The sequence below is a fragment of the Eumetopias jubatus genome, unplaced genomic scaffold, assembly GCF_037043125.1.
Source record: "Eumetopias jubatus isolate StellerSeaLion01/CBP00866 unplaced genomic scaffold, mEumJub1_p1.0 scaffold_17, whole genome shotgun sequence".
Classification (NCBI taxonomy): domain Eukaryota; kingdom Metazoa; phylum Chordata; class Mammalia; order Carnivora; family Otariidae; genus Eumetopias; species Eumetopias jubatus.
The window spans coordinates 65610483-65624518 of NW_028274823.1; the positions used below are offsets into that span (position 1 = coordinate 65610483).

The window sequence follows — 14036 nt, forward strand, 5'->3', positions numbered from 1 at the left end:
GATAAAATTATTATTATTTTTCCTTATTTAAAAAAGTTGACTTCACTCTCCCTGAAGATGAATAGCATTTATTAGTCAAAATGTCAAAGGAGTATCGTAAAAGTAATTGTATTTTTATATATAATTCTCCAAACTCTTGTATACAAAATGTTCTTATTACACTTAGTGCCATAAATTCGGAGGCTGTTACGGGACAGGAGATAGCAAAAGGGGGGCCAATACTTTTCTAATTAGTTAGGATAATAAAATGTAAGGCTTGGTTTTCCTCTCCCAATGAAATGAAGGAGATATGCTGCTCTGGAGAGTCTACTATTCTGGCTGGTTGTGTTTGTTTCTGTGAAGTTTAGCATGACTCTCCTTGTACTGAGTCCTCAGGCTTTTTTCAATTTTTCTATTCGTGCATTAAAGGCCTCTTCCTGTATTTGCAGCTTTTCGTTTATCTCGGTCTGTGAAGACAATCATAAAAAAGTGGTTATGATGGAGCTATCTTTTGCTGCACATTGTCTTTGTGGTTTTGACATACTATAGTGCCTGAAGACAGACATTATCCCTCACACACCTTCCTGTTTTGCAGACAGAGCCGTGTTTCAGCCTGTAGTGATGTGATAACACTTTATCATATTTCTCTGCACATTCCCGATGTATAGCATGGCTGCTATGAACAGGAAGTGGTATTTGGACAGCCATTTTTCACATAGCCTTGTGTTGGAAGATAGGATAATTTATCTGTATTTTCAGACAGACTTTACCAATAAGCACCGAATCAGAATAACTGCTCTGGTCTCAGTTAGTGCGGTGTTTTGTGTCCCCCCCAACCCTTTGCAATGATGTTTTTGTCTCCTGTGTAATACATTCTAAATGGGATCTCAGAAAGCTTCTGTTGTGAAATCACAACACAAATAATCTCACAATTAGAACAATTCTCATAATTAAGAATATTCATCAGACATTATAACTCTTGGAATTATGCCACTTTGTGGTATAGTTTGGGTAGAAAAAAGTATGTGATTGCTGACAGGTTTTAGTGTTTGCTGCAGCTGTGATAGCATTTAGCCTCTGGCAGTGATATTCTGTGGGCTGACACTGCTACCCGCACAATTCCAGAAACCCTTCCACATTATCTGAACATTAGTAGTCCCGGAAATGTCTTCCTTTTTTTCATGATGGGTAATAAAATTATGTATAGAGAAGCCAGTGGTGAACGATGTGGCAAAACTGGTGTTTTGTTTAGGTGATTTAAAAAACGTTTACGAGTGTATGAGGAGTAGTTTATACACATAACTATTAATAAGCAATTTGAAGTTTAGAATGTTAACATCTATAACATAATTTGATGTCTTCGGGGTAACTGTATTTTGAGAAACTTCTGTTATTTCAATTTATACAGAATAAATTTAAAAAATCAAATACTGTTTTGGGCTACATATAAATTTTCATTCTTATTTGTTTATTTATGAGTGTAATTGTAATAGATAGTTTTGAAGTGTACACCCTGGTTACCTTATCTGATGAGATTTTGTTTCACCTTAATGGTAAGAATCAATATTTCTGAAAAGATCACACTGGTGTCAACAATTCTGGATCCTTATGTGAGTACCCATCTTTTTGATTCAAGCTTTTTTTCATTGTTATTTTTTAAAGATTTATTTATTTTAGAGAGAGAGAGCATGCATGTGTAAGGTGGGGCAGAGGGAGAGGGAGAGAATCTCAAACAGACCACCCACTGAGCGTAGACCTGACGTGGGGCTCCATCTCACCACCCTGAGATCCTAACCTGAGCTGAAATCAAGAGTACAATGCTTAACCAACTGAGTCACCCAGGTGCCCCTGGCTCAAGTTTTATCAAGCCCTAGATGAAGCTCTGGCCTCTGGCATCTCATTTTTTTCATTTTTCCTTTCTTGGTGGTTGGGTGGAGGAGGCAAAGAAGAATGAACATGGTCCTCCAGGTTACAAATGAACCCTGTCATTTTTCAGGAATCACTAATCTCCTTTGTCATGGTTTTAGTAGATGTGGAAAGAACATTGGTCTAGGAGACGGAGACATAGGGATTAATTTAGTTATGTAGCCTTGGACAAGTCACTGAGCCACTTTGGGGATTAGTTCTTCTTTTTTTTTTTTTTTTAAAGATTTTATTTATTTATTTGAGAGAGAGAGAGAGAGAGAGAGCCCAAGAGGGGGTAGGGTCAGAGGAAGAAGCAGACCCTCCGCTGAGCAGGGAGCCTGATGTGGGACTCGATCCCGGGACTCTGGGATCATGACCTGAGCCGAAGGCAGTCGCTTAACCAACTGAGCCACCCAGGCACCCTGGGGATTAGTTCTTATCTGAAAAATTAAGTAATTAAAAATTAAGTATGTTAACATTATATGCTAACTTTTTAAAATTTTTTTTTAAGATTTTATTTATTTATTTGAAAGAGAGAGACACAGTGAGAGAGAGGGAACACAAGCAGGGGGAGTGGGAGAGGGAAAAGCAGGCTTCCCACTGAGCAGGGAGCCCGATGCGGGGCTCGATCCCAGGACCCTGGGATCATCACCTGAGCCGAAGGCAGACGCTTAACGACTGAGCCACCCAGGCGCCCCATATGCTGACTTTTAAATTCATAATTCCAACTCTTAATTTTCTGATATATTCACCAGTGTTATATTTCAGTAGTATGGCCTTGTGAAAGATTTTTAAAATACGTTACTCTTGCTTCTTTCTGGCGTGCACCCTATTAGACCGTATAAGAATTGAAATGGTTTGAAGAAATAATCTTGTCACAATTCCAAAGGATTGAGAAGCACCACTCTAACTAAACAGTTAACTCTTCCCACTTTCAATTAATGTGTTCAATGTCCACTAATAATTTCCTTTCTTTCAACTAAGGACACAGGTACTATCATCTACCAGCTTCTGTTTCATGGTGTCACCAGTGTTTGCACATTAACTTGGGAGACCTTTCTGGTATTTCACTGAAACAAAATTCATTGACACAGGTGTGGGCTTGGGGGAGGAGGTTCATGAGGGTGAGGTGCATGCCAAATAGCGTTGTGTGCTGACAGAGGAGAGCTACATTTCAGATCTCTAGCCTATGGTGATCAGTACTTCGGTTCAGGCCCGACCAGCAGAGCCTGGACGAAAAGCCTCCTGCTCTGGTCAAGAACGAGGTTGTCATTAGTCTACCATATCTCCTTGTTATTCCTCGGAACACTGCTAAGCTGATTAGCTATCCCACCAACCACTAGCATAGGACAAGCTTCTATTGCCTTTAAGGGAAGAATGGAAAACTCATGACCTGGGCTCAATAGCCTCTCACTGACGACTACCTTGAGGTGTTCTCCCACTTAGCTTTTCTAACCTGGAAATTCAAGTTGACCTAAAAATACCTATCGTCCTAAGATGGCAAACTTCCCTCAAGGTTTTTACATTATTTTACCCTGTTGCTTAGGGCCAACAGCCAGCATTTAATGTAAGAATTTAGTGTTAGTATTCATATTTTTCTGAAACGTAATTCTTTAAATATATTAAAGTTTGCTCCATTGGGTACAATTTTATTATACAACTCAGGGCCAAAATAATTTCATTTTGAATGTATCTTTAAAATTAAAATACCTAAACTATATAAGCCTAAAATGTTTGCTCTATTCAGTATAATTTTAATTAACATCTCAGGGCCAAGATAACTTCATTCTTAATAAATCTCTAGAACTATAAAGTTCGTCAATGGGAAAGTAAGTGGATTAACATAAAAAATTTAAAGATTCACACTACATTCTCTGAAATTTCTGAATTATAGAAAGGGAAAAATGCCTGAAACCACACTGGAGAAGGAGCTCTAAAAATCTGTATTCAAAACATGAATTCTCTACTGCCTTTTCCTCCAAAAATTGTAATAACAGCATGGCTCTCAAATAAAGGAGAAAAAAAAACTATTGGAAAATTGAAAACATCTTGCAAAAACTAATTCATTAAATGTTTCTACAGCAAGTCAGTGTGTTCCTACACTGACCACTGACATGTGGCTACCTTTGAACAGGGATGCTGCAGTTTCAAGAGCCAGCAACATTGGAAGACAGGGTTTAGAAGGGGAAAATAACTTACCTATCTAAAACAGGGGAAAAAATTTAGGTAGGCAGAGAGTAATTAAACTTGGGACCTGACCAAGACACAAGGATAAACACTGAAATCGTGCCATACCACCGGAGTATTAAAGTCCAAAGTAGTGTGGTCGTGATATTAGAGGTTGTGTGGTTTTTGTGGATAACACTGGGATTAGAACGAGAATCCAGGTCATAGGTCCCATTCAGGGTCTTTCAACAGTTTCTGACCCTGGAAACGCTGGATAAATGATTTAATCTTTCTGTGTCTATCATTTTTCAATTTATTTATCAGGGAAGTGCCTGGCTCATTCTCATGTAGTTTACCAGGATTATTGAGAGAAAAGACATAAAGGGGTTGCTAGAACTTGAAACATTGTATAAATCCACATCATCAAGCCATTTTATTGAAAGATTGGCAGTAATTTGGCCCAGACTAATGTCCATGAATCCACTTGAAATGGAAATGATTGCGGCACCTAAAGGATCTGCATCTCCCACCTCTGGTCCAAGTCCTTTCTATGTCTGATTGCATTTAGACGAACCAGCTAATAAACTTCCAGGTGCAGCAAGGTTGGCTTTAGGCCAAAGGGACAATAACACACATATACAACAATCATATTCTTTCTGTTATAGAGTAGTGGTATAAATGTTGCAAACTCTAACAGTAAAAAAAAAAAATATTCAATGAACAGTTAAGAATATACTGCTCAGTACATGGAACATGGCCTTGGTAAAGATGTTTTCAATTTTGGGAGCCTGCAAACAATTCTATTACTGTCTAGTAGTTCCTCAGCCATAATTTCAGAGCTGCAGGTTGGCAAAGGAGCCCAGGGCCATGATTATACATAAACTATATTTAGATGAAATGTTATCAAATCTAAAAAGGAGATATGTTCTGAACTCAGTTTAATTCAACTGCACTCTGCCCTTCCACACAGTAACCAGTTATTACATTCATGGGATTGTTAACAATAAAGCTTTGTGTAAAACGTGTTCTACCACTATTTCTGGTAAACACTAAACACCCCTTATTAAGCTGAGGACTTTGGCTGATTCTGTTGGTATCAAATCATTAAATGTTCATGTAAATAATGCATTAAAGTTTGATGATTAGACAAGTAACAAGGTATGCTTACGCCAAGCTAATCTTTTGCTCTTTCTAAATTAGTTTTTAATATAGTGTGTTTTTTATATATCATCTCATGTTCAGATAACAATTAAATCTTTCCCTGAGATGCATTAATATTTTAAACATGTAGTATGTTGTTCTATTGATTCATGATCATTTCTATAAAAAATCGTAAATCTTCTTAAAATAGGCAATTCACTTAACCATTTTGCCTGAAAAATGATGCAAGTCTTTGTGTTGAGGTAGAGATGGGTTTTTGTTTTGTTTTGTTTTGACAGGAAAAAAAGGTTAGACATAAAGTTAATCTGACTGATCCATGAGTGGCAGTTGCCCGGGATGGCTGTCCCATCACCATTTCCATGCAGCCTTTGGTGTACATTGCTTAGCTATTAGTGGTACGTAAAAAGGAACAAACTCTCTGAGAGGGAGTTCAAGGATTTGAAGGCCTCTCTTTAGAAATTTGGTGAGGAGACTTACCTAAGAATTATGGTTGATCTTCCGTGTTTGCTGTTAGAAAGGTACTCCATTTACTCTTGCATGAGCCATGTTTACAGTATGATGGGCACGCAGTTTTTACCGTTTCACATTTTGGGTTTTGATGATGGATGATTGTGGAAACTGGCAACACACCCCACTCTAGGTGCTGTTGGGGAACCTGTTTTGTGATCTTACTGAGTCTTAGATGACTCAACTGTGAATTACGGGGAGATGTGAAATTGAAGTCCTCCATCATAAGCATCACTCTTGCTGGCAGAGTGTGGGTAGCGTTTACAGACATTAAGGCTCAGGTTGGCTAATTAACCAGTAAGAATAAAGTAAGTGAGCATGCTATCAAGGCTGACTACCTGAATGCCGATTAAAATATCATCTGTGACTTGATCCAGAACTGCTTTTATATCTTTGATGGTGAAACCCACTAAAGGATCCACATCGGAAGTGTTGGCTTCTGACTGGGATTCATCAGGGCCTTGTTCTTGATCCAATCCCTGGAATATTAAAAATAAAGAACACTCAAGTGACTTCTGGAATGTTCAGTGATTTATATGTAACCTAAAACTTCCCCTGGGTACTTTTCTACAAGGAATGATGTTGATCTGAAAGAAGGTTTTGATTGGATGTTATCTTGCATTTCTGTTATTCATGAGCATCAGGACAGATCAAGCCATGGTGCTGCTAATCAGTGCTTACTTTGAGGAGAGTGGAAGTGGAGAGATTGAAATTGCTGAGCCATCCTCAGCTGGCCCACCAGCGAGTCAACCCTAAAAGAAATATTTATATTGAGCTGGAAAAAATCAGAGGGTAAGAAAATGGAAGAGCATTTAGTTTTTTCCCTCCTGCCCATAGAGAATAAAATGCTGAGACAAGGTGAATTAAGAGACAGAAAGAAACCTACCTTCATTTCTGTATCCAATGTTGGGGGTGGCTCTATGAATGTTGAATAAGTATCAAATGAGATTCCTTCTTCTAGAGGATCCGGGAAGAGACCACCTGAAGACTTGACAACCTCTAACACTTGCTGGAGGGGAAGAAAAGAGCTGTATCATGGTGACTAACCACAATTTCGGCCAATTCATTCATTTCCCTCTCTATATTGTAATGAATATATAGTATATAATACACAGCACATATTATATAACATATATCATACAACCTATTATCAATTAAATTAATTAAAATTATATGATAATATATAATTATGTATAATTAATGTGCATATAATTTTTATATAAGTGTGCATATGCATATATATAGTGCCAAGTCTATTATATTTTAAGTGCTATTTCCTCTAAATTCTTGACACCACTGCCCTCTTAGGTTCTCTATTGCTTTTTGCTCTCTGTATCTCTGTATCTGATAATTAGCATTTTATTCTTCCCACTGTCTTATTCTTTTTCTATACTATGTGGCTTAGGACTTCATTTTTTAAAAATTTTTATTGTTATGTTAATCACCATACATTACATCATTAGTTTTTGATGTGGTGTTCCATGATTCATTGTTTGTGTATAAAGGACTTCATTTTATACTGTCTTGATCTTTAATTGTTTTATGTGTCAGTGTTCCCTTCCTGTTGCCTACAAACTCTCTGTAGGTAGAGATCGTGCTTTAGATCCTCTGTATACCTTCTCCAGTTCTGGCAGGGTTTGTGTGCTTAAAACATTCACCAACAGCCTAATCGTGATCAGTGTTACTCAGCAGAGTGTGGCCATTCTTGGGGGCAATGGAAAAGTGGCCACCAAGAACTTGGTGATGAGGACAATAAAGACTCTGAAGGTTAATGCATAAAGCCAGTGCACTATGAATCAGAGAGGAGATCTGTAAAACCAACCAAAAATACAGAGGGTGAGGCAAGACCTCACTGTGAGCACTTCAGAATTTTGTAGCAAGTGTGCAAATCTGAGGGAGGGTGATGGTTGGTCAACACTGGAAATGAAGAAACAGGAGTCAAAGAAGTCAACTTAAGCAGTGTCCATCCCACCGTGACTTGAAGGTGAGAAAGAGAGGAGGGTACTGATTAAGGCAAACATCTGAATCACTTAATTAGTTCCTTTTGTTCTGATTCTGTGTTTAACAAGCAACATCTTGATCATAATTTGACTTCCCATCTCCATTGATCTATAAAGACGTACCCAGTTCAGTGCTTTGATCTTCACGCCTATTACATTCCTCACTGTACATCGGTATATTGATGTTCTCATTTATACAGTGAGCTTTCTTTTGAGGCCCAGAGGTGAAGCCACCCACCATGTGCTGACAAAGACAGCCCCTGAACATATATGTTTAAAGACAAAACTCTGGAAATGCATAAAATCACCAGTTAATTACCATCCTACAGGACTTGGAAAAACCTGAAATCATCATCCATTCCCTTCTAACTTCTTCACAATATTTCAAGTTAACTTACCTGTTGAACATGTGATCATTACAACTTATAGGTTGTAATGTTTCATCGTTTGAATACTTATTAGTATTATTAGTATTCAAATGTTTTTTTATTTAGATAGGCTTGGGAATGTCTTGAAAGCTCAAGCTATTTCTTGGTTGTCCCAGTGTATTTGCATTGAATTCATATTGTTAACTTTAATTCGATTTTATAGGAAGCTGCTGCTTAGTATAAATATAGAGAAGAACTGAAGTTTTAGAACTCTGTAGTAAAGGCAATTTGGAAACCAAGCGATTAAATGGTTGGCTTAAGGTCAAATCATCACTTAGTGCCCGGGCTGGGAGTTAAACCCTGCTGTGCCAACTTCTCGTCCTGTGCAGTTTTCAATATCCATGTCATCATGTTGCCATACTTGGAAATTATTGATTATTATTAATCACTTAATCTCTATTCTGTTAGGTGACATCATTCCAGATTATTCTTCTTAAGTTGACTAAATGTTAATCAAAATAGAATCTAAAATATATATATATATAAGAACAATTCTTTTCTGTCATCATATTCATAAGTCATTTTTTCCCCTAAATGGGACATACAAACATTTTTTTCTTCCCACAAAATTATTTGTACCTTTTTTCATCATGCTTGTTTTTCATCCTCCCACAACTTATATTGCTCTTTATTTTACCAAGCTAAGAAAATGAAACAGCTAAATATAATTTAGTGTCCTTTGCAACATTATCAGTAAAATAAATAAGCTGCACGTGAGAATCTAGAGACGAGGGCAGATGATGAGGCATATACTGAGTGGTATAGACTTTCACAGAGGGTGAGGAATAGGAATTTGGGGGAAGTGGCGGTGAGTTAGCCATTGGAAAGCAGAGAGAAAAGAACCCAATAGGGTTTACTGCGTTTACTGTAGACCCAGAGAAAGAAAGCATGAGCAAAACTTCAAGGTAAAATATTTCTTTTAATGAAGCAGAATTTTATTTTGTTGCCCTTGCCAAATTTGTCTTGCAGCTCTGCTTTTCTGCACACAGGCTCTTTCTGCAAATTGTTTCTGAGCCCTTGGTGGAAGTTCTCAGCAGATGGCCTCTGCAGCCTGGTGGTAGCCAATTCCCCCCGCCTCCACTTGTGCCCTTTCTTCCATCGGATCATACACGTGAGTGCAAGCAGATATTTGTGTGCAAGTTTTGTCCCTCACACCTCTGTGGTCCACATTTCTTTACAAGGCTCATCTGAACTACTTGCCAACTATCCAGTTTTCCTGGTCTTTGGCATTGGGTGTGTGTGTATGTATGCGTATGTGTGTACTGGGCACATACTCGGGAACTTGGACTACTCCCAGCCCCACGTTATTATTATTATTATTTTTTTGGTGGAGTGAAACTCCTGTTTATCCCAAGAATCTCTTTTGCTTGATTTTTATGAATATAGCTCATAGCTCATACAGGTATTCATCTGATTTAATTCCTGCACAAAAACTGGGGGTGAGAATTTCTTCAGAGTGTTTTGCATACTATCAGTGAACCAGATCATAGCTACATTTTTCTCTTTCACAGAGAGTTACATTTGGCTTTGTTACTAAGATACTACGAAGGAAAGAAATGTCCCAATTTCAGAGGGGGGTAAATATAAAGTCATCTCATTAATAATAAGAAGGCATACTGTCAGATATATAGTTTGAAATAAACCTAGCACCAGAAGCATCATAGTGAATTTTCCCCCCATTAAGTAATCTTTTTAAAAAACAAGTTTAAGGAAAATTAGAATCAGTAATTGTGGTGAGAGCACAGAGCCAGCAAATATGTTTAAATGAAACCGTCTGATGCAATACTTTCTTGAAAAAATACAATTAGGCCTTTGTATTTTTTTTTAACAAAACCTCATGTTTTACAACATCACTGGTTCTGTAATAAAATCTATTTAAAACAGAAAGACATGGTCAGCTTTATTAAGTTAGATTTTCTGAAAGAACGTTATAATTTCCTCAAGTCTATGAATAGTTGAGGCAAATTAAATAAAGCTAGTTTTATAACTATTTTTATACATTCCTGTAGCATTGTAATTGTCTCATATTTTTTTCCTCAAAAGTCTAATATGTTACCTCTTAAACCTAGGAAAATAAAAACAGAAAAAGGATCAAGTATGTTTATTAAAAAAATACTCCTATTTCGTACCCTGATTTAGCAAGTACCCTTTCTTCTTCTCTAAGAGAATAGCACCCATAATCTTTAGATCAGGAAACAAAGGAAAAGACTTTAAGTGACTTGCCTGAGGCCTAATGCTGAGATTAAAAATCAGGAGTTTCTGATTATACACATACATCCATTTGGCCAAATGATTGGTTTTGCTTGACTTTCAAATACCCCCTAAATATTACTTTGAATGTAAAGCAATAAATGTGTTTCTCTTGCCATTTTTGAATGCTTGCACACAAATGGATATAATAAAAACAATCATGTTGTTCCATGTGAATGCCATTTATATTTTTTCTGATAATGAGCAGACCATTTGAACCAAGGTGAGTACATTAAAAGCTCTAATAAAGAAGAGAATAGATTTCTAAACAGAATAATGGACTGTTAAGTGCACATACAATAAATAACTTCTACAGATGTGGTCGCTAGAAAATTAGTTTTGCATAACTTACCAATATACATTTCCCCCAGATGTTATCTGTTACATGAAAATTAACTTAAGTTGGCTATATTGTTCATTACGTGCACACTGCATTAGTGTTATTTAAGATGGTTTACAATCTGAGCTTTAGTTGAATTGTGCTATGGTATTTAAAGAATATCAAGTAAATGGCTTTTTGGTATAATTTAATACTCGTAAGTACAAAATTTCATCACTGAAACATTATGTAGGTTTTAAAAAATCCAAGATCTTTACAAGCCAAATGAAATCACTAGAATACTTTTAAGATGTTACATATTCAATATAAAATGGACATCTATCATGGGAATAAGTGATAGGAATTTTGAGTCCTCCTGGAACTAAGTACAAGGTCAGTGTAGGTTTGAAGAATGCTTATAGGAATTAGAATCTGCTTCAGATCTTACTGTGTCTGAGAAGAAGTATAAAAATTATATCTGAAAATTGTGTTACTTCATGCTTTCTTTTTCTATTTTATGTGTTAGTGTTATTGATAGTACAAACTCTGGCTTACTGTTTTTGTTATTGTGTTGTATTTTAAATGTTTTTTTTGTTACTTATTTTTTTATTGTTTTTCTTTGGAAAAAATGGTGGATGGATTTGTGGGTTATGGTTGTACTGACGAAATCTATGATCAAGGTGGCAATTACTAAATGATTAAATCCAATTATTAAAATATTCAAGATATTAAAAAATGCCATTGAAATGACAACTTTCCACTGTTTTGAATGGCAGAAAGCAAGATAAATCTGTTAAAACTTTTTTGGAGTGATAGAAATACATACAAAAAACTGGTATGCTTTAAAAAGACATTTGTTTCAAATTGTCAGATGATGACTTCATATGTAAATCAAAACTCACTACAAAATGTGAAAGTTTCAAAAAGCAAACTTTATTGCAAACATTTCCCAATACTAACTAAGGAAAAAAGGCACAAAAATTCCTGTAATGTTTTAACTATTTTCTCCCCTTGAAAAAGGCATTACTCATTTGCAAGTCTAATGAAGAGGTACATGTGTGGTTCTGGAAATTTTTAACAAAAATTGTAACCCATTGCCCACAATATACTACACAAAAAGTAACAACACATGAATGCCACCTGCAAAATGCAATAAACTCTGGTAATGTCATACTGAGGCCATAAATTTAAAATCAAAAGAGAGGAAATTCAAAAGCTCAGATTATCAGAGAAACTTCAATTAATCCATTTCTAAAGTGTTTTCTTTTGTGTTCAGGCCATTACAGACTTCTTAATATACCCCATAAATGTAGAATGTCAATTCTGCTACAACAGTCCTCCTCCCCCTTTGCATTTTTGACTTGGAAATAAATTTGCAAATGCAGCATATTAATTTTCTTTCCTGTGCTTAATATGCAGTATTTACATTTTGAAAAGGTTCAAAATGTTGCCAGGCTTCTGCAGGGTATGAATAGACATCTAATAACAACTTCTATTTTTATCCACAACATACTGGCAGTTTGAACATCTATAACTTAACAGAGCTTTGAGACCACCAGATCCACATGCTGCTCACCTCAACAATGACCTTTGACACAGGACAAGTTAGGACAGGAAATGAAGACTACCCATTCCAGCTGAAGTGGCAAGGAGGAATTTAAGTTGGCAGGCCCACAGTAAACCAAATTGCAGTCTGGCTAGGACACTTGAGTTAACACCTTGTGCCCATTTTTATTTATATCTCTTGATTTGATCTTGTTTAACCTGGGCTTGAAATTTTTTTAAAAAGTGAAATAACAAAAGAAACCAATTCCAGAATATTTTAGACATCTTTAGTATTTCCAAGTGTGGTTCTGCTTAAGGCCAACATTACAATTTGAAAAGAAATCTGAGTACTCCTATCTTAATGACCTCAGACAACAAAATCCTCTCTAATGAATTTGAAAAAAAAAGCACCTTCTTGTAGTATAAATGCGATTTAGAAGGAAAAGATGTTTTGATCTGTCTCTGGTGTAAACATTTCCTGAGGGATAGAACAGTTCTTCAGATACCCAGATATTTTCTAAAGATGGCAATAATCTGGAAGAAAGACCACTGAATTATAGGCTTTAGACTTGGCTCTGTTCCTAATTGTGTGATGCTAAGAAAATCCCTAGGCCTCAGTTTGTTTATCTGTAAGAGTAGGATAATGATAATTGCTACCTGGCTACTTCATTGGATTGTTTCAAGCATAAATTAGATAATGTGGATGAAAATTCTGGGAGTTCTTCAAAGGGAAACTATTATTAAACCCAAAGGTGTATTATTATTATTATTTATAATTACTGTTATTATTGAAAGGATCATCTTTCTAATGCCAGCACTGGAAGACAGAGTAGAGTAGCCATATTGAGAATACCGTCCATGCTATTTCTATATGAAATTGTTAACATTGCCCCAAGAGTCCAGCTAATGCAGAAGAGTTTGTTTATAAGGGCACGCCATCACCCTGTTTTCATATAGTCACAGCCTTTAAATTACCAAATATAAATCCAATGTCATCTTATTTGAAGAATTCCTTGGACCCAAATAACTTCTCTCTGGAGACCTAGAGAACATGACATAGTTAGTTGTTCTGCGGCACGATCGGGACTGAGGCAAACCACGTATTTAGAAAAGGAGAATGTTTACATCTAACTTTCAAAATTAGAAAAAGCTGCTCCTCCACCCTTCCCCACCCAATTTATCACTTTTTTCACCTTTCGTTTTTCAGCATCCAGTGTGGTCTGTGGTTGTCCAGACTGAGTTCACTTCCAAAAGATTCCCTTTAACAGATGTCGTCAAAAGTAAGGAGTTAGGGCCTATAAGACACATTTTTTGCGTGTCCTTCTTGTGAAAATTGAAACACCAGAGCTCTTGAAACTGCTAAGTTCAATATTGTACTTTTGGTTCCTAGATTGACCTTATCTTGCAACTTCCTCAGGGTGAGAGAGGGAAAGTACAGTTGGTTCTATCATAAATAATTGGAAAATAATTAATGCTTTTCAAATATTTTTTTTAAAGATTTTATTTATTTATTTGACAGAGAAAGACACAGCGAGAGAGGGAACACAAGCAGGGGGAGTGGGAGAGAGATCCAAGATATTTTTAAAAAGCCACTCAAGAGTATATTTGTTTAGCTTACTAAGTTACACTCTAAAAGGCATATCCTTGAACTCAGTGTAAAGTATTTCAAACAGTTCTGATCATGGATAAATGCGTTTTGGCTTCATCTTGGCATTCTATTTAAATCTTGATGGTTTTTAATATTTAAAATGGAGGAAATACTCTAAATTATCTCCT

At 36.3% G+C, this 14036-nt stretch overlaps 1 protein-coding gene across 1 annotated transcript in view; it reads right to left on the reverse strand.

Moving 5' to 3' along the window:
• Positions 1-371: 371 nt before the first annotated feature.
• CABCOCO1 (ciliary associated calcium binding coiled-coil 1) overlaps positions 372-14036 on the reverse strand; it is a 127246-nt gene continuing 113581 nt past the window's right edge. Inside the window, exons 6-8 of the mRNA XM_028124018.1 lie at positions 6605-6727; positions 6057-6197; positions 372-446 (exon numbers count right to left, since the gene is read on the reverse strand). Coding sequence (XP_027979819.1) covers positions 372-446; positions 6057-6197; positions 6605-6727 — 339 coding nt within the window. The remainder of the gene's footprint in view (positions 447-6056; positions 6198-6604; positions 6728-14036) is intronic.